The sequence below is a fragment of the Cheilinus undulatus genome, linkage group 9 (genome assembly GCF_018320785.1).
Source record: "Cheilinus undulatus linkage group 9, ASM1832078v1, whole genome shotgun sequence".
Classification (NCBI taxonomy): domain Eukaryota; kingdom Metazoa; phylum Chordata; class Actinopteri; order Labriformes; family Labridae; genus Cheilinus; species Cheilinus undulatus.
Window position 1 is genome coordinate 46,022,412 of NC_054873.1, and position 24,994 is coordinate 46,047,405.

The 24,994-nt window shown below is 42.2% G+C and overlaps 1 protein-coding gene across 1 annotated transcript in view; it reads right to left on the reverse strand.

Annotated features, from left to right (window-relative positions):
- cdh13 (cadherin 13, H-cadherin (heart)) overlaps positions 1-21,728 on the reverse strand; it is a 784,391-nt gene extending 762,663 nt beyond the window's left edge. The window contains exon 1 of the mRNA XM_041795315.1: positions 21,534-21,728. Coding sequence (XP_041651249.1) covers positions 21,534-21,578 — 45 coding nt within the window. The 5' untranslated portion in view covers positions 21,579-21,728. The remainder of the gene's footprint in view (positions 1-21,533) is intronic.
- Between the last annotated feature and the right edge of the window lie 3,266 nt (positions 21,729-24,994).

Here is a 24,994-nt window from a genome sequence, read left to right on the forward strand (position 1 = left end):
GATGGATGTGTGAAACAAATCCATCTGGCGTGTCAGGTTTACCCCTTTTATAGTTACCACCAAATTCTCCTCGATGTGTTTGTCGTGAAAAAGTTAAACATTTTCATGACTTTTGGCCCAGATTTCTCATGAAAGACATGGTGGTAGGTCCTGTGGACAGGCCAGTTGAGACCCACTGCTGAAAGGACTGCAAATGTTCTTTTGTATTGACTTCATGTTCATGCACTCTCCCTTTATTAAGTACACATTTTAAGTATACCAACAAGCCTGTTACCACCTTAAGTGACAAGTCTCCTGCAAGGAACTCTGGACTCTTTCAGACTGATCCATCAGTCTCCAGGAACACTGCTCATGCACCAATACATTCATGAAAAATAGATCAAGTGCAGCTGGCAGAAATCTCCATCAACCCTTTTTGACCCGGTGGCTACAATTAACAATACAGCCAGTGATGAAAAGCCTTCTATTCAGCAACCCAAACTAAGTGGCCTGCGACAGAATGGCCTGCAACACATCTATTACCTTAACTAAATAAAAGAGCATCCCGCCAACAACAGAGCGCTTCTCCCTGAAAAGGCTAATGCTTCTTATAATATCATCGCCTGCTACTATCATCAGCAAAACTACTCTTGTGGAAGAAACGGGACCTCGCAGTACCAGCCCTTTTACATGAATACTCCCACTGTGCTGCTGGCAGCTTCAGCGCACTTCGAGGCAATAGAGAGGGAGTCATCGCAATCACACTGAAAAAGAAACTTGTGCCTCCTGCCAAACATAGGCTGGAGCTTGTGCCTGTGACAGCAGAAGAGAGGGGAGGACATATCGGGATGTTTGTGAGCATGGCAGGCAAACAGAGTGGATGAACGGCCCATGAATATCTCCAATGTGTTACAGAGAGTGTTTGTCGGAGCGGATGGTGGGGGAGGAGGAGGCTGAAAGAGGGAGAAAGTAAGGGACAGGGGGTGTGTGATGTGTCTGTCTTCCTCTCAGAAGTACACTTTCATTTTTTTAGTCGTGGTTGTGAGTTGATTGCTTTCTTAGAAGGGATACCAGCTGCTTTTCTCTCACCTGTTATCTCAACCGGAGTATCTATTTTGCTCTTTGTCTGCCTGACATCCATTTTATCTGCGTGCTTGTTCATCTGCCTGTCTGACTGCAGAATTGACAAGTGGAGACAAACTGAGATGAAAGTGTGATCAACTGAAGGAACAGGATTGTAGTGCTGTGTCCTTCACACATGGTTACCGTGTTTGTCTCCTCTCTGCTTTCTCTGCCCACTAAAACTCACCAAATACTCACAAATAAGCCATTAATCCCCTCCTCTAGGATGCAGAGCTTCCTCCATGTTTTCCTCACTTGGCACCCTTCACGATTACACCACACCATGTCCATTGGCGGTTTGCATAATTAGGCCACTTATATCAAATCGAGCAGATCCTAATGGAGCACTAAGAGTACATATTTACTCAAATTGCATCTCTGACTATTTCTTCTCCTCATCCTGCCTTGCCTCATCCTCCTCTCATTCACTCCCTCCCTCAGGACGTGCGTGATGGTGTCCAGGGAGAGAAGATTGAAGGAGACAGTGCTTTCCTCAAAGGTCATAACCTCCTGTAGTGGAGTTAAGATAGCGTTTGACCTTATAGCCCATTACTGTGTGCAGCCACAGTCACAGAGGAACACACTGTGAAGTCATACGTCTTGGTTTCACTTACATAAGTGACTGGTGAACCTAGATCTGTCAGTACACAAATAATGCACCCTTGCATCCAGTGCAATGAAGTGCATTTCTATATGGATGGACAGAAACCAGTGTATCTGTATAAAGCACTGAGATATGCACCATCATGACCACAAGTGCAGCAGCCACACTCACAGTAGACTTGGAGCTATTGAAAATAAACCCTGACCCATGGTGAATTGCAAGAAGCTGCTTAAAAGCTCACAACATTATTTTTTGTTCCACTTTCTTTTAATAACCTTTATCGAGATCTCTTTCACAAGGCTGACATGGCCAAGAGGTTGTAATAAATGTAATACAACATTCTAGGACACACAGGTAAGTTAACCTTGCATAGCAGATGGATACGCCCATTCCTTGTTTCTCACTGGTGAATCCATCTTGCAAAGCTCCAGTCTGAACCGTTTGGGTGACAGGACCAATCAGTGACGAGGGGCAGTACTTTCTGGCGCAACAGAATCAAGATGTATGCAAGCAGCAACAAGTGGCCGGTGCAATAATGGCAGAAGACATTAGCGTGGATGCTGCTAAAGCGCCAGTTTTATCAGAACTTGATGACATACCTTCATTTAAAGAAGAACAAAGAACAGCTGTTTTCTTTTCAAAAACGACAAAAGTTGTGTCCTGACATGTCTACAGTCGCCATGAATTCTGTTATGCAGTTCCCTATGGAGTTTAGTCTTCGTGGCTACGTCACATGTTTTGTTGCTCTGATTTGCCCGTAAAGATGTGATAGACAGAACGTTCATCCAATCACCCTCCAAGTTTTTTTTCAAAGGCTCTCCCCTTTCCCAAATGCTGTGTATGAGTGGTTTCCCAGATGGATGTGTGAAACACATCCATCTGGCATGCCAGGTTACAGGCATGGTATACCAGAAAAAAAGATGGTTGCACCACTTTTTAACTGCTTTTCTCGCTCATTGGGTCAGAAACCTGCGTTTAGGAGAATGGGTCAGATGAGATTTTTGTTGTTGGTCACCGTGTCAGATTAGACCAGGGGTGTCGAACTCAAGGCCCGAGGGCTATATCCAGTACAGTTATACCCAGCCCACAAGATTGTATCTAGAGTTGTTCCAATTCCGATACCAGTATTGGAAATAAGTCTGATAGTGCTTAAAATGCAGGTACTGGTATCGGGTAGTACACGAGTCTATACACCGATCTGATACTGTCTGAAAACCGTTGGAAAATACTGCATGCACGAGCTACCGTTTTTAGAGCAGTGAAAAAGAACCAAAAGACCCATGCAGTAGCAAAGAATGGAGGCTGTGTGACATTTCTTCTTATTCCTTCTCTGTTAAAACGCCTTACAGACCAACGACAAGAAGTTACACAGTTGATCGAAAGTAAAAAAAAAAAAAAGTCGTTGCCCCTTACTTGTTTTTCCTCTTGACTCTAGCTGTTGTGCTGTCCCATCGGCGCTATTGCTGCCTTTAAGTCCTTTATGTCTATTTGTTGGGCCATGTTCTGAGTGAAATAAAGGTCTAAGATAATTTGCTAGTCCACACAGTCAGTCTAGAACGTTCACACCCATATCAGATCAGTACTTGGTATCGGCCGATTCCCAACACCTTGGTATTGGAACAGATATTGGGAAGGAAAAAAATGTATCAGAACATCCCTAGTTATATCATATCTTCAATGATGGATACCAAAACCCTGGTATCCAACAGCACAGGCCCATTTCATCCTCTAAGCAGTATGATACATGTGAAAACAGAAGAGGGTCTTTGGTGTCTTAAAAACAGTAAAACATTCATAGAAGCCTGCAGAATGGACTCAACTGTCTGCACAGAGCATATACAAACCTCAGCTCTGGCAGTTGCCATGGTTGTCTTTCTTCTTCTTGGAGGATTTTCAATCAACTCCATGCATACAACAACAACTGTATCAGACTGTGTACACACACAAGTGTGATCAGCAGGTGTTTGGTGCCCTCAATTTCCCCTGGAAGGCACGTCCCACCCACCAACCACCTTCCAGTCAGGTGCATGAGCTTAACTCAGTTATCCAAAGCCAACAGGCTGCCTGGCAGGTAGCCAGTATAACCCACCTAGAATAACATGTCTTTAGCTACCTTGGAGTAAGCTAGGCTTTATATACTAAGATACTAAGCGTCCTAAAAGGCATCTAGATGCCGACCAAATAAACAAGCTTCTCTTCATTTGCTAAGAAGATTTAAATGTGTTTATATTGTTAGCTTGTTCATTTTAATGCATGACAGTATTCAGATTTGACTTAAGGTATATTAGAAAACATATGCCTAATATAGAAACTAGCAAGCAAGATAGCATAGTTGTCTGGGGAAATGGCAAGCTTGCTCACTGGATACAATGGTAACCAGCGATTGGATGCGGAGTTAAGCTCATGACTTCACCTGGTTAGAAGGCGGTTGGTGGGTGGGACATGCACCCCTGGCAGCCGCTGCCTTCCAGGCAAAGTTGAGGGCACAAAACACCATCAAGCCATCAGACAGGTAACGGTGTCACTAATGTGAATGCAGGGTAAGGCAGAATGGAGGGACCGTACAGCAAAGAGATAATTCTGTGCAAGCTCATAGGTGTGAACATGTACAATTTGTCAGAAGTACACGTTTTTGTGCTTGGCCCTCTGAGTGAAAACTTGCAATTCTGTCAGGTGTTTGCCTGCACGTGCTCATTTAGAGAAAGCTTTTAGAGTGAGATGTTTTCTGGTAATAGCACCAAAGAGCTCTGCAGAACCACAGACTCTGGTTAGCTGTGCTTCAAACAGGAAACAGCAGGGCTAAGTAGTATGGGAAGGAGACTGAAACCTCAAAGCCTCATACTAGAAAGCCTATTCGCCAGCCGATAGTTAGACTAGCACTAACACCGTGGTACATTTAGACAGCAAAGTCAAGATTGCTACTGGGCTGCTTTCACTTCAGCCTTTTCATGCTCCTTTTATACAGAGTGTTTGTGTGTCTCTGTGGGCTGTTAAATTGCAAACTTCTCTGCAATTTTTCTCAACTCTAACCCTTTATTCTGGCAGCTCGACTGTGTGAGCCGAAACAGCAGCTGCAGTGTGAGAGGGCAGAACGAGAAAAGGACAAGAAAGTGTGAAGAAGGGTGAGGAGGACAGACAGGCGGATGAGAGAGATAATCCTGCATTAATGACTGGCAGGGCTCATGAACGTCATCATTAGGCTTTGTAGCGTGTCACATCGTTGCTCTTTGACCAGGCTCCATTATAAAAAACTAACCCTGGGAGTGCGCAGACAGCAGGACACTCCTTACATAGAGACGTTCTTGGAGGCCAAAAAGGGAAAGATTGGCTCTGTGTGCATAATTCATAAATGTTGCAGCGAGTATGCAAAACCAAGGCTGATTTGTAAAGCTTGTGAGGCTTTTGCAGCTATTAAAGCTTTGCAAATTAACTCAAACAATCCATCTTATTTTCAAAGCAAAGGAAGAAATACAGCTGTAATCACAATGCAGAGTAAGTCGTGCCTGATGTCCTGGTGCACACTCAATATGCAGACATTCTGAGAAAAATGATTGCTTTCTATGTCTAATTTATGACCACCAGGGCAGGAATCCATTCACAAGTAGAGAGACGTATTAAGCAGAGAGATGTGCAACCTGCTGCACAACTATTAGTGGTTTAAGGCTTCAAAGTTGTGGTATCAGACATGGAGATTAAATATAAACACTGTATGAACAAAAGTATTTGGTCACACTTGTTGGTTATTGAATGCAGGTGTTTCAATCATCTACGTTGCCACAGGTGTGTCAATTAATCACCTAGCCATGCAGACTCCATTTGTAAATATTTCTGATATAAAATGTGTCGTTCTGAAGAGCTCAGTTACTTCAGTGTGGTGCTGTGATGGATGCCAACTTAGCATAAGTTTGTTCAATTTAAGCCATGCTGGATATTCCACAGTCAGCAGTAAGTGATATTAGAAAGCCAAAGCAGCTCAACCACAAAGTGGAAGGCCACCTAAAATCACAGACACTGGACTGTGGAGCGATGGAAATGTGTTCTTTGGAGTGATGAATCATGTCTCTCTGTTTGGCAGTCATAGTCATAGCAGTTTGGCAGATGAGTCTGGGTTTGGTGGATGCCAGGAGAACGTTACCTGCTTGACTGCATTGTTCCAACTGTGAAGTTTGGTGGAGGAGGATTAATGGTATGGAGCTGTTTTTCAAGGTTGGGGCTAGACCCCTCATCTCCAGTGAAGGCCAATCTTAATGCTTCAGCATACCAAGACATTTTGGACAATGCTACGCTCCCAACTTTGTGGCAACAGTTTAGGGAAGGCCCTTTCCTTTTCCAACTTGACTGTGCCCCAGTGCACAAAGTAAGGGAGTTTGGTGTGGAAGAACTTAACTGACCCGCACAGAGCCCTAACTTCAACCCCATTAAGCACCTTGGGATGAAGTGGAACAGAGATTGCAAGCCAGACCTTCTCGTCCAACATCAGTGCCTGACATCATAAATGCTCTACAGAATAAATGGGCACTGTTCTGCCCCACACAGTAGTGTTAACGTTATTTTTCCCTGTTTATAACATAATAGCACCATCTTGTGGTAGTCAAAAGCATTATTTTTTGCCCTCACATTTTTTTACTTGCAAGTCCTGTCTAAACAGGATGTAGCATTATTCTGCAGTTGCGTCGGTCTTGACTGCACAGTTGAGCTTAGATTCTTTACTTCCTGCATGCTAGGGCAATGTCTGGAAGTATGAACATTTACAATGTTTATGTTGACTTACCTGCTATGTTGTGTAAGTTTTTTTAAGTTTATTTGACACCAGTTGAAACGGCATTCAGCTACCTGATAAGCTAATGCTAACACGCTAATAAGCTAGCACCTAGAAAATAGGCAAATGCTATTCTGATTCATGTAAAGACATGCCTTGTTTTATTTTTCTGCAAAATATTAATGGAGCTGTGTGTGTGTGTGTGTGTTTTTTCAGTTTCACAGTTAAGAAAGGAAAGTATACCTCGAATCAAACTTCATGAAAGTCATCATCCTTGTGGAGTTCTTTGTGCACTATTTAGCTGGTTGGATAGTTACCACTGGAAGCAAGCGAGGCTTTCACAGGCACAAATTCCCACAGAAACACTCTTAAATCTTGTGAAAAGCCTTCCAAGAAGGGTGGAGGCGGTTGGTGTAATGCTAATGTGGCCAAATATTTTTGTCTATATAGTGTATATTCATGAACATCTACACTGATAAGTCTATGAGGTTAGAAAAGACACATTTATGACACGCACGTCTGCATTTCCAGTATTTGTTGGGGTATTTTTCGAAATCATTTAGTGCGGCTAGGTCAAGTTGATCTGCCAAATGTTGGATTAATGGTGTGAGAAAATTTGACTTTTTATGCCAACTTCAGATGTTCAGGTCCAGGAAGGAAGTGTGGTCTTCCAAAGATCACGTCAGTGAAATCCAAACAGGATAAGTGGTGTAGAAAATGAGTAGATGGACACACAGTGTTTCCCATACATTCATTTATTTGTGGCGGACCGCCACAAATAGATTTACCTGTCTACTTGATCGCCCTCGCTCTGTGAATGTAGCATGTCGTCACAACTCCGGTACAGTAGGTGGCAGTATGCATCGCCTCCGCCAATAAAACCAAATAAGAAGACGTGCTTCTTAACACACCTGGCCCACCAGAGAAGAAGAAGACGTAGCAGCATTAACGTAACGTTATCATAAAGACCTCTCGATACAAATACGTGGGCAAACAAGTCTAGAAGTCCAAACAGCTCGAACTTATCATGTTATATTAACCTGTTTCTATATTAACGTAACTGGAAGCTCAACATTTGCATAGACATTAACTCACGCTGTTCCTAGTGTTAGCTAACAGGCTAACCACTTGACGTGTTGAGCTGCTGCCGCCAGTTGGGCGGCGCTGTGCATAGAGCGGTTCTGCTCAGTAGTTATTAACTCTGACGTGGATGTTCACTCATTCACACAGTGGAGTATTGAAAAATATTTCCAGCGCCTGAAAAGGCCTCGTCCTGAAGAGGAGGCAACACAGTCTGGACCACAGGAGGTATTACAAAACGGTGTAGACATTTAAGAAACACATGAAAGAGTGAACAGACGTCAATGCCCATACTTATGTGATTATTATGTGGATTGTGGATTATTGGTGGAGTTTTAACAAAGTTATTATCTTTTAAATTAATCCTTAGGTGAAAACAGACCTCCACAATCACCAGCAAGGAGAACACCTGGCCGCCTGCTTGAAAATATCCATAAATGGACCTTAACATGTACCTCCCATATGAAAAGGCTTCAGAATATATTTTTAGGAAGCCCCATAAAATTAAATGCCCTGAGAAAGGGTGCAAACTCTGCAGCAACAAAATTTAACGAAATTGTTACTCCTCTTGATTTAAGTTACCTACTTTATTAATTCAACCTAATTTCTTATTTATTTATTTTTATTTCATTCTTTAAGTAAGCTATGTATGTTTTTATCTAAATGTATTTATTTTAAGTTAAGTTTATTTGGTGTTTGTTTACATTTTACATTACATTTACAACCTTTCCTGCATAGGATCAGTCCTAATGAAATTTTAAAACAGTAAGAAATACACTGTGGCTTCCTCTCAAGGCAACACAATAATTAACTTTGGCTTAACATAAAATCAGTTAATTATTGTGTTTAATAACTGTGATCTCAGCATCAATCAAAATAGTCTTGATTATGATTTTTGCCAAGATTGAGCCGCTCTAATCAGTGATACAGAAGAGGATTGGTCAGTCACCGGTCATGGCTGATCAGGGCCAAAGTGTGCTACTTCAGCAGGTCTATCTATTGCTGATTTGATGAGAAAAATATAGTTGTTATAGCTTTACTTTGCAATGGACCGTGATTTTGCTGCCCTCCATGGCGCCCTCCATGAGGCCAGGCTCCAGAGAGCTCTCCCCTATTTCCCTCTTGATGGGTGGCCCTGTATATATGAGGTGAACAAAGCAGCAGCCTCTATTGAATCCATATTCACACATTTATATCTCACTCTTGCTGTGGCACCATGAATCACCGGTAACATCCACAGGCTCTCTTTGTTCACAACTCTGAATCAGTGACCTGCTTCATGCACCGAGTGAGACTGAAAAGAAAGGACAGGTCTGCAGAGGATTAAATAAAAAAGTGTGTGTTTGTGTATATTTTTGTCACTCACATAACAAACATTCCCGATAGTTTGAAATTATTATAAATAACTATGTTTTGTACTTGCATCCTGGCCTCATCAGATTGATTCTAAATACAAAAATAGGATGTGTGATGAGATACAAGGAGGATGTGTTTGTCAGGTGACTGTGAGAGTGACGGGTCCGTGTGTATATCAAGTCTCCTGCCTTCACTAGCTCACAGGTGTCGCTTCAAGAAGGTGAACCCCGCACAATATGGCAGCCATCAGTCTTCAGTGCCGGCATTTAGGGACCTCCTTCTCTCTGTGCCTGCAGAGGCTTAAACAGAAACTTTAACAGTCCGTTGGTCACTGCGCCCATAAACGTCCATGACAGAAAATCTTCCAACAGACACGCCCAGGTGCCAGCCCAGAATTTAAACAGTGAGTATAACTGTCATCCACAGTCGACCGGTAAGAGAAAGAGACGGAGCAGAGGTGACTTAGAGAGAGAGTAAAAGCAGAACAAGGCACCGAGTATTTCAAGGAAATAATGGGAGATTAGTGGTAAATCACATTAATTAGGTAAAAGGACACGTTGATTAGAGTGGAAGGAAACAAAAGGATGTCAGACAAATAAAAAGGGCAGACAGAGAGGAGAGAGAAGTTGTAAAAGGACAAGAAATAATCCCAGCACCTGCATGTCCCAGCTGTGCGGTGCTTATTCTGAATCATTGCTCCACCCGGAGAGACTACTTAGCGTTTCATTTGGAAAACAGGGATTTATTGCCGCAGGAAGGGGGCAGCTACTGCTGCGCGTGCCCATGTGGGTATGTGAGAAATGAAAGTGTGAATGGCAAGCTTGGAGAGGAACTTGGCTTCCTAAGCATCGATAAATATAAGAAGCTCCTTGGATCCCACTGGCTGTATGATGCAGCGAGTCGAGACGTTCCTGGCTTCAAAAGAAAAGAGAGAAAGGTTTTTCACTCTTGGTGCTGATGATGAGTTAAGTGAGTGTGTGCTTTTTCAAGACAAGCTGTGGAGCCGAGCGTTGGATCATCGGAGGGGAAAACATTGACATATGGTAAGAGTTTTCAGAGGTTTGCATTAATCTGTGCCTCATTCACTCTGAGGATTAATTTACGTCGGGGGTTCTCAAAATATTTACAGCTCCTGCTCTTGGTAAGACAGCGAGAGGATAGAGATCCCCCCATGGAGGTTGGTCAGCCTGTAAATCAGACAGCCAGAAGTATAGGCCAAAGAACGGAGAGGCAGCGCCGTAGCTCTAGCCTGCTGCAGATGTGGCTGTCTTTTATAAGCATGCACTCTTGAACATTTAGGGAAAGTTTTATGCCATGCTATGTCTAGTTGCCTTATGCATCTCATAAAAAGAGACTTTAAGCGGCAGGATATGGCATAGAAAGAATGATATGATGGATGGAGCAACAGAGTCCCTTACAATGGTGACTGTTTGAGCCGTTTTATCAATACTACATGTTACTGGATGTACCCCAAAGTCCTTACTCTCTGTCAGGAACTTGATAGGTGTCTCAGACATGTAACATGTTTTCAGAGCCAGTAGGTTTCAAAACCCTACAACTGGAAGATCAGACTGGAAATATGTGGTCTAACCTTGGATTTAAATGGTGATAAACTGGAAATAAACCTTATAAAGGGCTGGTTTGACTGAAAGACTTCTTCTTCAAAGACAACCTTTGGCCTGCAGGCAGACTGAGTATTTAGCAGGCTCTGTGTCTACACTTTACAACAATTACTGCAGGCTGAGAGAAAAACTAACATATCATAAGAAAGGAGTGCAATCTCTGCAAAAACAGATGGTACGAAAATCGTTTATACAGCTGCAGAAATATTGTTTAAGCCCCAACTTATTTAACAATGCAACTTATGATCCATATTTTTACAGTAGTTAGAAGCCTGTTAGCAGAGCTACTGCACCATCTTACAGCATTTCAAAAAGTAATGGGCAAAGTCTGACGGAGGTCACTGAAGTTGTGTTGTGAGGCCGATCCGTGGCAGTCAGCTATAGATGTTCCAATGTCATTTTTTCCTCCTGATACCAATTCTGATACCAGAGCACTGGAAATTGTCAAATACCGAGTACCAATCTAACACTGGTGTGAAATTTCTCACCGGCCGTGCTGTGGAAAACTGGCACATTATTTAAGCCTTACTGTGAACTTAGAACATGGCTCAGTGTCATACCTATTTCCAATACTGGTATCAGAATCTGAACAATGCCAGCTGTAAGAGCTAGTTGACATAACTATTGTTTGGTCAAACTGATGTTTGGTCAACATAGAACATAGAAAATAGACAAAAGTGGAGCTGAAGAGCTTAAATCCTGCTGAAACCCAAAAAAGGATGAGTTGTTAAACCCCCACCGAAGAGTATGTGACAATAAAGACATGAACTATTCCAACTACAATCAGTTTTTAACCCTGTTTTATAGTAACAATAGATGTTAACATGGGGCATGACTTTTGGTGAGGCTGCAACCATGGCAGCACTGGTTTAGTGCTGTTGCCTTACAACAAGGTTACTGTTTGAATCCTGGGCCTTTCTGTGCAGAGTTTGCATGTTCTCCATCGGTTCTCCCTGGATACTCCGGCTTCCTCCCACAGTCAAAACACATGCTCATTAGGCTAACTAGTAGCACTAAGTTGCCCATAGGTGAGAGTAGAGGAGAACAGGGTTGGTTGTCACACTTTTTACCCCAGTGTGAATTGCTCACCATCAAAACTTCTTTCAATAGTGATTTAATTGAGGCTCAAGGTGTTGGCTTGAAATGTGTATCCCTCTCATTTCCAACTTATTCAAAAAGAAAGAGGTAATTAACCGTCATAGACACTCTGACACACCGTGACAACCAACCCCATCATGGGGATGGTTGTCACACGATGGGGTTGTTTGTCACAATGTTATTTTAATGCAAGCAATCTTAGAAAGAAGGCAGAACTAAATTTTGAAACTTAAATCAACCCCAAAGAGAATGTGACAACCAACACCAAATGGAATTTCATAGTCGCATCAAGGCTAACAGCCGTCCCACAACTAGTTAACTAGCTAACAATCTAAACTGTAGCTTTCTCTTCACACTTTTTAGGGGTAAAAATTTTTTTGTTATAAACTCAATTCATAAAAGCCTAGACAAAAAAATGCAGAAGAGCCCAGAACAACTGCCCCTTGACACTGATTGGTCTTGTCACTTTCTAACTGGGCCCAAATGGTTTAGATTGGAGCTTTGCAAGATGGATTCACCAGTGAGAAACACAGAAATGGGTATATCCATCTGCTTTGCAGGGTTAAAATATTTATAATTTGACATGACACACACAAAAAGTGCTCTCACCTCAAGTTTAGCTGTCCTACTCTAGATTAGATTATGTAGGTGAGCTCTGACCCCAACCCTGGAAATTTCCACACCAAATTTTGGGAGACAGCTCCTCCTGGTGTTGAGATATAATGAGTGTGACAACCAACCCCGCACTCCCATATGAAACTGCCTGGTTGTTTGTCTTTGTATATTCACATGTGACTGACTGCAGTACAACCCAGGGTCTATCCTCTCACCCAGAAGCATCTGGGATTGGCTTCAGCCCACAAGGATGACTTCTGGTGCCTCCACAGGCAGCCTCAAGTGGACAGTCAAAGAACTGCAGTCTTTGCTTCACCTTTCAACCCCAGAGTTTGTAACTTGTCATGTCTAAAATAAGGCCAATGAGGAAGTGATTAAGCAGTAGATCCTTTAGCGTCCAACTGAAGCTTGAATGGGTGATGTCACTGAGGCTGTTGATGTATTATAAAACCCTTGTAAGCATTATAGTCCACTCCTACTTATTTGCTTTAAAGGTTTCCTGGATGGTCCCTGCTCCGTTTACACCTCATCTCAGCCTAGACGGCATGCAAAAATCTTCTGAAAAGTCAGGGGCAAAGTAGAGGTGAAAAATCTGACGATTCATGCATGCAGCTCACCTTGCAGATTATCAGAATTTTGTTGCATATGCTAAGTGAAAAGATCATCAGAGAGTGTGTGACTGTGAGTGCACCTCCACAGCAGCAGGCAGATTACAAAACACCTCTCCTCTCTGAAGGGTTACTGAATGAATCCAGTCAATGAAACGCCTCAGAAATACAGCGACACACATCTATGTGTGAGGGGTGGGCAGTGTGTGCATGAGGGGGCTGCTTCTAATCAATAAAAGCCAAAGTTAAATCATTTCTTTGTAGGCACTATTAGCCTGAATCATAATCGCCTCAGATCAGAGGACTGAACTACAGCACTGAAATGAAGAGACAGCTTATCCAATTAAAAATGAATACACAGCAGCAAATACGCACCAAGCCTACACAGGTCAAACTAGAAAAACCAAATGAGCTGCTGCTGTCTGTCTGCAGCTTCCGGAAACATCCAAAGAGTAAGTGAGACGGAGCGAGAGAGAGAGAGAGAGATAAACAGATAGAGAGGAGAGCGCAGAACAACACAGCTTCCCAAATGAGCTGTTTTCCTACCATGCTTCAGGGCTCTCCCATGTTTACTGTGTTTAGAGACACTCTCTGCTCCGTTATCTTAAAATAAGCTGCCACTTAAACCTTCTGCAGTGTTCCTCATGACGTTCAGCTACATGACAGATGGCTTGTACTGATCGCTGGGTAAGGACCAGGTCTGAGGTCAGCACAGCAGGAGACGGGCATCCCTGCAAAGCATGAGTTTACTCATGACATTTGCAAATGATTCATCACATCAGGACAAATGACTAAGCCCATTTATCTGCAATTTGAAGCATTACCAAATGTATATGTCTTTGTGTTATGTGAAAGTTCTGCAGTTGAAGCACTTTACTTTTGAAAAAAATAAAAAGTTGCATTGACATGAGTGGCCGCAAATGAGAAATCAACCATTCTAGTTGCCGATCCAATCACCTGCTCTTGCATATGATACATAAACCTGTTTCAAACTGATTCTTATACCAAGACTATAAAGAAACGTAACATCTTCAGTTACATTTTAAAGCTAACACTGATGTGAGGAAAAGACAGAGAGAATAGTCTCAACTGCACATTGCTGTGTGTAGGATTTTACCTGTTTTTTTTCTGATGGATAGAGATAAGAGATTCCTCATGTCTGGGTGCCTGGGACTTCTATTTCTGCTGTTGCCGCTGCAAAGCCATTCATACTAAAATTATACTGAAGTTTTAAAAAATCTGGTATCATAACAGCCCTGATGTTGAGCAGGCTTTAGTGTCAAGTGACTGTTTCAGTCTCATACAACACAGAACACGTTTCTGTCTCACATTACCTTGGAGTCTTTGTGCTTGTGTTGCTTTATAAATTTAACAGTGAACAATTGGTCTACTAAAATAAACATCAGAGAAACGTTCACTCTGATACTAAATAGAAAAATGAAAAATAATCTGCTACAATAGCCACTTGAGCATGAGGATAAGACTGCTTGGAAACCAGGAAATAAAGAACAACCTTCTACCAACACCACCATGTGAATTGAATTAACCCTGTACTACAATGGGGAGGAATGGGGCCTTTCTGGGCCTTTTTACTTCTGGTAACACCCCAGGGGACCCCTGGGAAATCCACAGCACACAGGGGCTTGTGGCAACCCCGCTACCTGACTGGACGCTACCCTAGGCCCGTGTTTCTCTTATGGTGTGGCAAGGCACACTGGTGTGCCTTGAGCCAAGTCTTGGTGTGCAACTATAGAATGACATAAGTTCATTCAGGACCACTTTGTAAAGAAACACATGATTTGCGGTCATAAATAGTTTTTCTGTATTGGCAGTTGTAAATTTGCACTTATTGCTGTTATTCATATGTGGCTGTGCCTGTAAGGAGGAGCTGGGGGGGAGGAGAGCTGTAAAAAGTGGCTTGGAGAGGGAGCAGCAAAGCATAGCGATGTTAGAGCAGTTTAAATATAGCAGCATGAGTGCAATTTGCCAATAGCATGCTTAAAAGTTAATCAGCTGACTGTCAGCTGATGAGAGCTTGCATGAGATCAGCTGATCTCAATTACATAGCAGTGTTTGACTCTGTGGCCTGCCTGAACTAATGCTATACTCCCGATTTACCGTACCATGTTTTTTAAATTAGCAGTTTTGTATAGATATGGATTTGGTGTGCCTTGAAATTTTGGCTTAATCTTAGGTGTGCCTTGGGCAAAAAAAGGTTGACAACCACTGCCCTAAGCTATGCTAACTCACCACATCTACCTCTTACTCTGTCCTAGAGGTGTGGACATTTTTATTCTTTTAACAGATATTTTTTAATGTCCCCAGTAATATGCAAGGACATCCAGAACATAGCCTGGGTTGTGTCAATCCTCCTTTCCACCTGATGGTGCCCTCAATTTACTCACCACATCTATGCCTTATTTCAGCCTCAATTTTTTGACCAAACCTTGCCTACAAATTCTACACAGTACTGTATATCAAACAGCATAGTATAAGAATTATAAACATCACTGTTATTAATCATTGTACAGTACTAACTTGTAGGGATGCAGGATATTATCGGCCTGATATCTGTATCAGCAGATATCAAAATTTCTGATGATATCTACATCTGACATTTTGGCTGTGATCAGCGTTTATCGACTGTAAATTTTGGCCATGAATACTAATAATTCAGTGGAGTTTTAAGCTGTACCAGCAGACATCAGTTGAGTTCTTTTTCTTTATTTATCTTTAGTCTTTAACCTTTAAAATGTGTTTTAAGGACTAAAGTTTGTTTCTTTGTTCATCCACAATTCTTACAGTGTGCTCAAAGGACTGAATTTTAACTCTAAAAAACATATTTCAACATAGGTGTCCATAGCATGGTTCAATATCGTGCATCCCTACTAACTTTAATAGTAATATTCTGGAGCAGTGATAATTCCAGTTGCCATCACTTGCCATAGTTTGTCTTTGCCATACTTCAGTGGTTGTGTTAATACTGTTAGAAACGTATTCTTGGAAGTTTCTAATGGGACTGGATCTCAGTATAACATGAGCGCTCTGGAGCCCCTAAAAATCTAGGTGGTCTGTTCAAGGTGCTGCTGCCAGTCTGCAAAAGGCTGTCCCGGTGATATGTGGATTTATAATAAGCTTCATTAAGATTAGAACTTGACTTATTACCAACCTAGCTGTTCATCTGGGCAAATATTTTACATTTTTTTCAATTATCTGTATTGGTGTTTTTGTTTAACTGATTGCTAATCAAATGGATTTATTAAAAAGTGGCAGTTTTAGCTCTGCTATGATGTCTGTCCTTACCTCTCGCTCTGATTTGTTTATATGCTTGAGCGTTTTGGAGCTTATTACTACAAAAGTAGCCATGAGAGACCTGATATGCTTCTGTTATTATATTTATCATTTTTGCATGTAATATATTTGTACATTACGCCCAGTGAATTCTTATAGCTTACTGCTATGAGAGTGGCTGTAGACTGTAGTGGCTATTTTTTATTGTTATCAGAATAAATGGCTTGCTGGTGCCGGAGGGGAAAGTGTAATCCTGATTCATCATAAATACAGGAAAAAGAGCACACAAATGCTATGTAAACTACAAATTTACCATAACTATAGAGGTTCCAGAGCATGTGATGGTGGAGAAAAGTTTCTAATGACACAAAACTCCATTTTGAGTCATGACTTTAAGGTTTTGGGAAAAAATGCAGCACTTTCCTGGTTAAGTTTAGCACTTCAAAGGGATGTTCAGTGTTGATTTCAGTGGATTTTAATGTGCATTGTTCCTTTAACCATGATGTGCCTGCGGAAGCTTTTGGTAAGTAAGCTTTAGGATTTTTAGGTAAAAATGGGCCAAATGATGTCGACTCAACTGTACGCTATTATACATTTTTAAGCTGTGTTTGGCACAGAGGCTTTCAATGAAAGCTTTGCATGCAATGCAAGCTTCAGCTACTGGCTACTTGTTCTTCTGTCTGAGTGCATCCTATTATCAGATAAGCTGTTTGGATCAGAGACAATAACAAACTAAAACCAAACTAAAAATGAGTGATTTTGACTCAAGCAGCAATGCCGTGCCATGTACCATGGATACAGGGGAATACTTTTATAACCCAGAGTCAGTGGGAAGGAAGACAGAGTTAATGGAAACTGGTTGGCAGGAGAGATCCCATGTAACCTGTGGGAGTAGGTGTGTAAACTGTTAGCCTATGGCCACTAACACAGGAGCTACTGTTGGGGACATTCCCGATCAAGGATAGCGACTCACACCTGTAGCCTGCATCACTCCCCATGCAGAGTTCCCTGTCTTACTGAATGTTAGTGCTAGTGTTTTATGGTATTTCTTCAACTTTCTGATGATAAAATGGAGAAATCGACCCTGACGGGAAGATTTGAATCAAAAGTTATCATCAACGAACGTTTATGGCTGTCTCTTTATTCTTCTAGTAGTTGACAACTGCACAAGCAGTCAACCTGATATGATTGCCAGAGTGGACAAACTTAGCTGAAACAACTGGGTGTTGTTTAGTTTGTTGTTGTCAGGGACACAGACCCAAACAGCTGATCAGACATCATTACACATTAGGTGGAAGAACACATAAACGAATGTTGCATTGCAAAATAGTGCCAAACACAGAGGCGTTCTGGGTGAAAAATAAAATGCTTTAAAAATTTTCAAGCTAGCATACATTTGAACCAACATTATCTTTTGGCCCATATTTACCTAAAACTCACTGAACTGCACAGAGAAACTGAACCCATCTGCAGCACTGTATAGCCTAACATTTAAAACTCTGGAGGAATGCCACTACTGCTGCCAAGAATGTTATACAGCCCAACTTATAAATACAGAAATGTCCGTTAGGGCAACCAGAAAAGCTCCACCGCACCCCCTCGCTTTTCACTGACGTAGTGTTTTTGTCAAACCAGCCATTTTACTTAGGTAAGAGAGCCAGCCTTCTCCTTTCTTCCATCAACCAATCAGAGGACCATGTCAACTGATGATCCCTTGAAGCTCATCAGCCAGAAAAAAAGCTCAAGAAATCAAAATCAATCACAACAAATATTCAAAGTGGCATCCCCTTTTAGGTGCATCTCCCTCCTGGAAAACATACATCGTCAAAAATGATGGGACGCTTTTTTTGTATTCAAATTTGATGCTTTGTTATTTGCATAGAAAATATTTCAACTTGCTTGGTTTCACAAAGTGTCAAAGAGCAGATAATGGAGTTGAAAAAGCTTACAAATGACTCAAACTTTTATCTGATACATGAGTTGAAGATCTTGTATGAGTAAGAGCCCTTTTCTGGTTAAACTCTTAAATATTTTGACCACATTGGTGTCACAAAAGGTCAAAATGAGCATGCTATAAAGTTTAAAAGTACTAACAAATAACACAAAACCCTGTTTGGTGCAAGGATTTGTGGTTTCCTGTGTGCATTCTGCCTATATTTAGTATTTTTCCTGCAAAAAGAGCTGTTTGGGAAAAACATCCACAGTGCCAACAATGGTAACATGTTTCGAGAAATGTGTCAAAGCTATTGAGAAAACTAAGAGTTGTCACAAAGCCATCATGAGCCTCACTGCTCTCCTCTTCATTTATTTAGTCATCTTAAGACTTGACTGGCAGAAACAGCTGTTCCGAGTCTGTCTCCCTCTCCCCACATTAAAGTCAGATCAAACGGGAGAGTGGCTCCATCACAGTGGGAATTAAGACTTTATTAAATATCCCGAGAGAATCCACGTCTGCTGAGAGCAAGAGACTGAGTCAAATACCCAGAGAGAGACGCCGCAAATAACAGCGGAGCGGCCAAGTTACTTCTCTCTCTCTCTGTGTTTTCTCCTCTCCTCTCCTCCATCCGCCTGTGTGCTTCCCACACACACTCACTCACACACTCACAAGCCCAGAGAAACGCTCAAGTTGGTGGCTGAGCGGAATATAGATGCGACTGGAGACAAGAGCCGGAGCCGTGATTTGCACAGAGACATAAACACGCCCCTATGCTCGCTCTCTCCTCTCCATCCTCTTTTTCTCCTCCTTCTTTCTGTCTTTCTTCAGATCCCTCGCTCTTGCTCTTTCTTAATCTTTTAAAAAAAAATGTGCAAGGGATTCCTAAAAGTGGGTGAGCACTGCAAGCTGTCAGACCCTAACAGCTTCTTGTTCCAAACTCAGAGGCACAAACAGCAACCACGCGCTCAGAAGGACAAAGCGAGGCCGAACTCGCTCTGGCACATTAAAGGCAGACCTGGCAGTGTGCAGGTGACTCTGTGTGTGTCAGCTCTAGGGCTGGGAAATACAGACCAACAATCAAAGCTCAAAACTGTATCTGAATGCTCATACACAATATATGGCTTACTGTTATGTTTAAGACTTAAGTCTAATTTCTAACCAAAAACTGTACATTTTATATGGTTCTTAGAAAAAGCAAAACGGGAAATATTTAAACACAAAAGCAGCAAAAAACAGAAGTCCCGTTCTCCAATATTGGGCAGTTTCTCTTTTTAAACTATGCTGACAAACTCCTGCAAGCTGTCAAAATCATGCAAAAGTATTCGCAACATCTCTGTACACTGAGGTTGTCAGGATGTTTTCCTATACTCATATATAGCACATTTTTCATTTTAATGATCAGTTGCATCATAAGCTAGAAAAAAATAGATATTTTCAAGTCGTATTTTTACTTTTAAATGATGAAAAACAGCAATATTGGGCTTTTTTTTCATTTGAAACAAGCAAAAAGTGCAGACAAAGTTGTGCACAATCGTGCAAAAGCATTTGCTACACCTCCTTAAACTGAGGTTGTCCATACTTTTTGTGCCATGTGTTTCATTACTTAATGATCAGTGGTATCAAAAGTTTTAAAAATGAGTGTTCTTTCATCTTACTTTCCTTTTAAGTGATGCAAAAATTGCACAAAAACTCCTGCATGATGTCTAAATTGTGCAAAAGCTTTTGCAACAACTCAACAATAGATATTGACAATATTCTCCATCCTCTTAAACACAATGTGTTTCATAACTCTAATATCAGTGGTATCAAAAGTACTAAAAATACCGATCTGATGTCCTATTTGTCCTTTGAGATGATCAAAAGTTGCACACAAACTCCTGTACACTGTGCAAATCGTGTAAATGCATTTGCAACATCTCCAAGTATTCTGCGCTCTTAAATACTATATTTCATTATGTTAATGATAAGTGGTGCCAAAAAGTACAAAAAATGAAAAATGTAAGTTGTTTTTTTCTTCTGAATCATCAAAAATTGCAGACAAACTCATGCCCCCTGTCTGAATCTTGCAAAATCATACAAAAGCATTTGCAACATCTCCTTAAACAAAGGTTGTCTTTACTTTCCATGCCATTTATTCCTTTACTTAATGATCAGTGGTATCAAAAGTTCATAAAATGCATGTTCTTTTGTCTTATTTTCCTTTTAAGTGATGCAAAAAGTGATGCATGCTGTTTAAATTGTGCAATGCATTTGCAAAAACTCTGTGAACAGAGATTGTCAGTATTCTCCATCCTCTTAAACACGTGTTTCATAACTATAATATCAGTCGTATCAAAATGTACAAAAAAATACTGATCTGACCTCCTGTTTCTCTTTGAGATGATCTATAGTTGCACACAAACTCCTGCACACTGTGCAAATCGTGCAAATGCATTTGCAACATCTCCATCTCCAAGTATTCTGCACTCTTTAATACTATATTTCATTATCTCATTGATCAGTGGAGCCAAAAAGTACAAAAAAATAAAAATGTAAGTCATGTCTTTCTTCTGAATCATCAAAAATTGCAGACGAACTCCTGCACGACGTCTAAATCTTGCAAAATTGTGCAAAAGCATTTCCTCACCTACTGAGGTCATCAAACCTCTTTCTTCTAATGGTCTGCGGTATCAAAATGTATAAAAAATATATTATTTTTGCTCTTATTTTTGAGCGCGGGGGGGGGGGGGGCAGAGTCTAAATAGCACAAATATGTTGGCAACATTGAGACAACTGGGTGTAAATGGGAGGTTCCCCTCACTCCTTGCCTGTTCAGCCCACTTTTCCAAATGTTGCCAGTGCAAATGCAAAATTTAGACAATTTGCATGAGTTTGCGTGCAAAACAATAAAATTACCAAATATTGGAAGTCTATGGCTTCTTTTATGTTGCTGTGATTTCAAACATCATCAATATAAGCAATCTCTTTACTTAGGATAAGTCTGGCATCTATGTTTTTTTTTTTTCCAAAACAGCAATAAATCTAAAAAAATCTATCTTAAAACTCCATGTCTTGCCCAGCCCTAGTCCCTCCTCTTCTTCCCCTCTTTCTTCCCATCTTTTGCCCTCTTTTTAATTTTGACAAAATGTCCAAAGCATCACTAAAGTGGGTGGCCACTCCAGGCTGCCAGACGGCGGCATCCTCTGCCCCTAACTCGGTGCCACAAATAACACCATGCGCACAGTCTAACAGTCTTAGCATATATTCCATCATAAAATGCATGCATATAAACTCGATTTCTTCCCAGCCCTAGAGTGCAGGTGGCTCTCTGACTCTCAGTGAGCTCAAACAGAGTCGGAACAAACTTGACAAGCCTTCCCTTCTGCACCCAGAACCCCCGAAAAGGAGACTCGGATCACCCTCCGTGTCAGTGAAATTGTCCCCAAATCCAGCTCCAACACTCTCTCACTTACGCACGTCTTACCTGAGGGACGAGGAAAGCCAAGAGGATGCGGACTCCAATCTCCATAGTGTGTTCAATTTCTCTCGGTGTGAAACAGAAACAGATTCAAGACAGCTGCGTGATAGAGGCTGGTTCAGCTCTGCTCATAATTCCACTGTCCAAAGCGCCGAGAAAAGAGAGAGGAAAGCCTTTCGCCGTGAGCCGCCGGCTGCCAACTTCCCCGAAATACAACTGCAGTCTGATCAGCAAAGCATTGGATGGTGGAGCCGAGAGCACAACCAATAGATTTATGAGGAGGATGGAGGGTGGGAGGAGATGAGACGGAGGGAGAGAGGAGTGCTGCTGGGGCGAGGAGGAGGGGGATCTGTGTCTTTCAAAGTCAGCGTCGATGTTGGTTTTATGAACCCTTACATTATAGGTGGAGTTTCAGGTGGCTCTCCAGGATGCATCATCAGCGTTACACGTATCATGCGCTCCTAATCAGGCGGATTTACAGCCTTTAAAGCAGCGTGTATAATCCGCTCTCCTTTTAAAGGTGATTTCTCATCTGAGTGAAGGCGCACGGGATGCCTCGTTTTAGCGCACCGCGTCTGAACGCGCCGTGGTGCCTGCGGGGCAGCCGGAGAGAAAGAAACTTCAGTAATGAAAACATTTCAGATTTGTGTAATATAACAATGAAAACCAGTGTTTAAGACTGAAAAAAGAACAAGTCTGCAGAGGAGATTCACAATACAGCAGGCTTCTCCTCTGAATGTTCCCCACTTGTTTCACCATCACAGCGATTTTTCATTTCTCATTATCATCTCCGTTTCTGCCTTCATCTTCTATAATGAATTGTTTATTTGTGCGGGGAATTTTGTTTGGTTGTTTGTCAGGAGTGTTTTCTCTTTCAGCGCTCAGCCTCAGGGCATCTCTCTCTCTCTCTCTCTCTCTCTCTCTGTGCAATGCTTTACTCTCCAAGGATACCTGTATGCAATATCCTTTAATAAAGTTATTCAAAGTAATGGTTAAGTTATGGTGGTGTGCACGGGAGGGGGCAAGGGGGGTGGTCGCCCTTGTGGACCAACTGTTGAAAAACACGCGCAAAAGTGCCCTCTTGTGAGCCAAAATGCGTGTTAAAGTGCCCTCTTTGGAGCCAAAATACACGCTAAAAAGCCCTTGCGAGCCAAAACACACGTTAAAGTGCCCTCTTGGGAGGCAAAACGTGTGTTAAAGTGCCCCCGAGAGCCAAAACACGTTAAGGTGCCATCTTGGTAGCCAAAATGCGTGCCAAAGTGCCCTCTTGGGAGGCAAAACGTGTGTTAAAGTGTTCTCTTGGGAGGCAAAACGCTTGCTAGAGCGCCCTCTTGGGAGCCAAAATGAAAGTTAAAATGCCCTCCTGGGAGCCAAAACACGTTAAGGTGCCATCTTGGTAGCCAAAATGCGTGCCAAAGTGCCCTCTTGGGAAGCAAAACGTGTGTTAAAGTGTTCTCTTGGGAGGCAAAACGTGTGTTAAAGTGTTCTCCTGGGAGGCAAAACGTGTGTTAAAGTGTTCTCTTGGGAGGCAAAACGCTTGCAAGAGCGCCCTCTTGGGAGCCAAAATGAATGTTAAAGTGCCCTCTTGGGAGACAAAACACGTGTTCAAGTGCCCTCTTCTGAGGCAAAACGTGTGCTAAAGTGCCCTCTTGGAGCCAAAAAACACTCTAAAGTGCCCTTTTGGAGTCAAAACACATGCTAGAGTGTCCTCTTTGGAGCCAAAACACATGCTAAAGTGCCCTCTTGGGAGCCAAAACGTATGCTAAAGTGCCCCCCTGGTTGGCAAAACACACTAAACTGCCCCCTTGGCTGGTTAAAACAAGATAAACTGCCTTCTTGGGTGATAAAAAGACATGTTTAAGTACCCTCCTCATGGGCCAAACACATTAAACTGCCCTCTTGGGAGGCAAAACGTGTGTTAAAGTGCCCTCTTGGGAGGCAAAACGTGTGTTAAAGTGCCCTCTTGGGAGGCAAAACGTGTGTTAAAGTGCCCTCTTGGGAGGCAAAACGTGTGTTAAAGTGTTCTCTTGGGAGGCAAAACGCTTGCAAGAGCGCCCTCTTGGGAGCCAAAATGAATGTTAAAGTGCCCTCTTGGGAGACAAAACACGCGTTCAAGTGCCCTCTTCTGAGGCAAAACGTGTGCTAAAGTGCCCTCTTGGGAGCCAAAACGTATGCTAAAGTGCCCCCCTGGTTGGCAAAACACACTAAACTGCCCCCTTGGCTGGTTAAAACATGATAAACTGCCTTCTTGGGTGATAAAAGGACATGTTTAAGTACCCTCCTCATGGGCCAAACACATTAAACTGCCCTCTTGGGAGCCAAAATGAATGTTAAAGTGCCCTCTTGGGAGACAAAACACGCGTTCAAGTGCCCTCTTCTGAGGCAAAACGTGTGCTAAAGTGCCCTCTTGGAGCCAAAACACACTCTAAAGTGCCCTTTTGGAGCCAAAACACATGCTAAAGTGCCCTCTTTGGAGTCAAAACACATGCTAAAGTGCCCTCTTGGGAGCCAAAACGTATGCTAAAGTGCCCCCCTGGTTGGCAAAACACACTAAACTGCCCCCTTGGCTGGTTAAAACATGATAAACTGCCTTCTTGGGTGATAAAAAGACATGTTTAAGTACCCTCCTCATGGGCCAAACACATTAAACTGCCCTCTTGGGTGAAGAAAATACACTAAACTCCAGAGGATCATTTGGACCAAGACATACTATGAAACATTACTGTTGCAGTGACTTTTATGTTGGCCCTTTGTTGATCTATATTGAGCCAGAACTATATCTCACAGAACCAGTTTGGATAATCTGGTGCTAATATGCTGTTAAAATGCACTAGAATACAGGAAATGGCATCTACTTAATTGAAAATGTTCTGGATTCAGTTGACCCTACCTCCTTCAAAGAAAGTTCTGCCCTCCTCTCCTGATCCTCCTAGCTGGTAGTTGAGAGGAGGATCAGGAGAGCCACATCCATTTCCTGAGAGGGGCGGAGTCAGACAGCTTAGTAACATTTAAAGCCACAGACACAGAAACAGCTCATTCTAAGCAGGGCTGAAACAGAGGGGTTTTTTTTAGACATGCAAAGATCCTATACTGGAGTTTTTTCAGCAACAGACTTCACAGGAATGTTTTGGGGACTTCTGAGACCAATATGAACTCATCTTGAAAGGGAAAAACAGCCTCTGAAGTTCCCTCTTGAGTGCCAAGTGGGCAAAATTTGACAAAGTGCCTCCTTATGTGCCTAGTGAGTGGTCAAAATTTGACAGTGCCCACTTTAGGACCCTCTGAGTGGCTGAAATTTGACAAAAGTGCTCTCTTTCGTGCCCCCTGAGTGGACCAAATGTGATAAAGTGCCTCAAAATTGTCTTTTGAATGGTCAGAATTTGAAAAAAATGCCCTCTTGATGAGTGCTCTGTGATTGGACAAAACGGGACAGTGCCCAAGAGCCCTCTGAGTGGCTGGAATTTGAC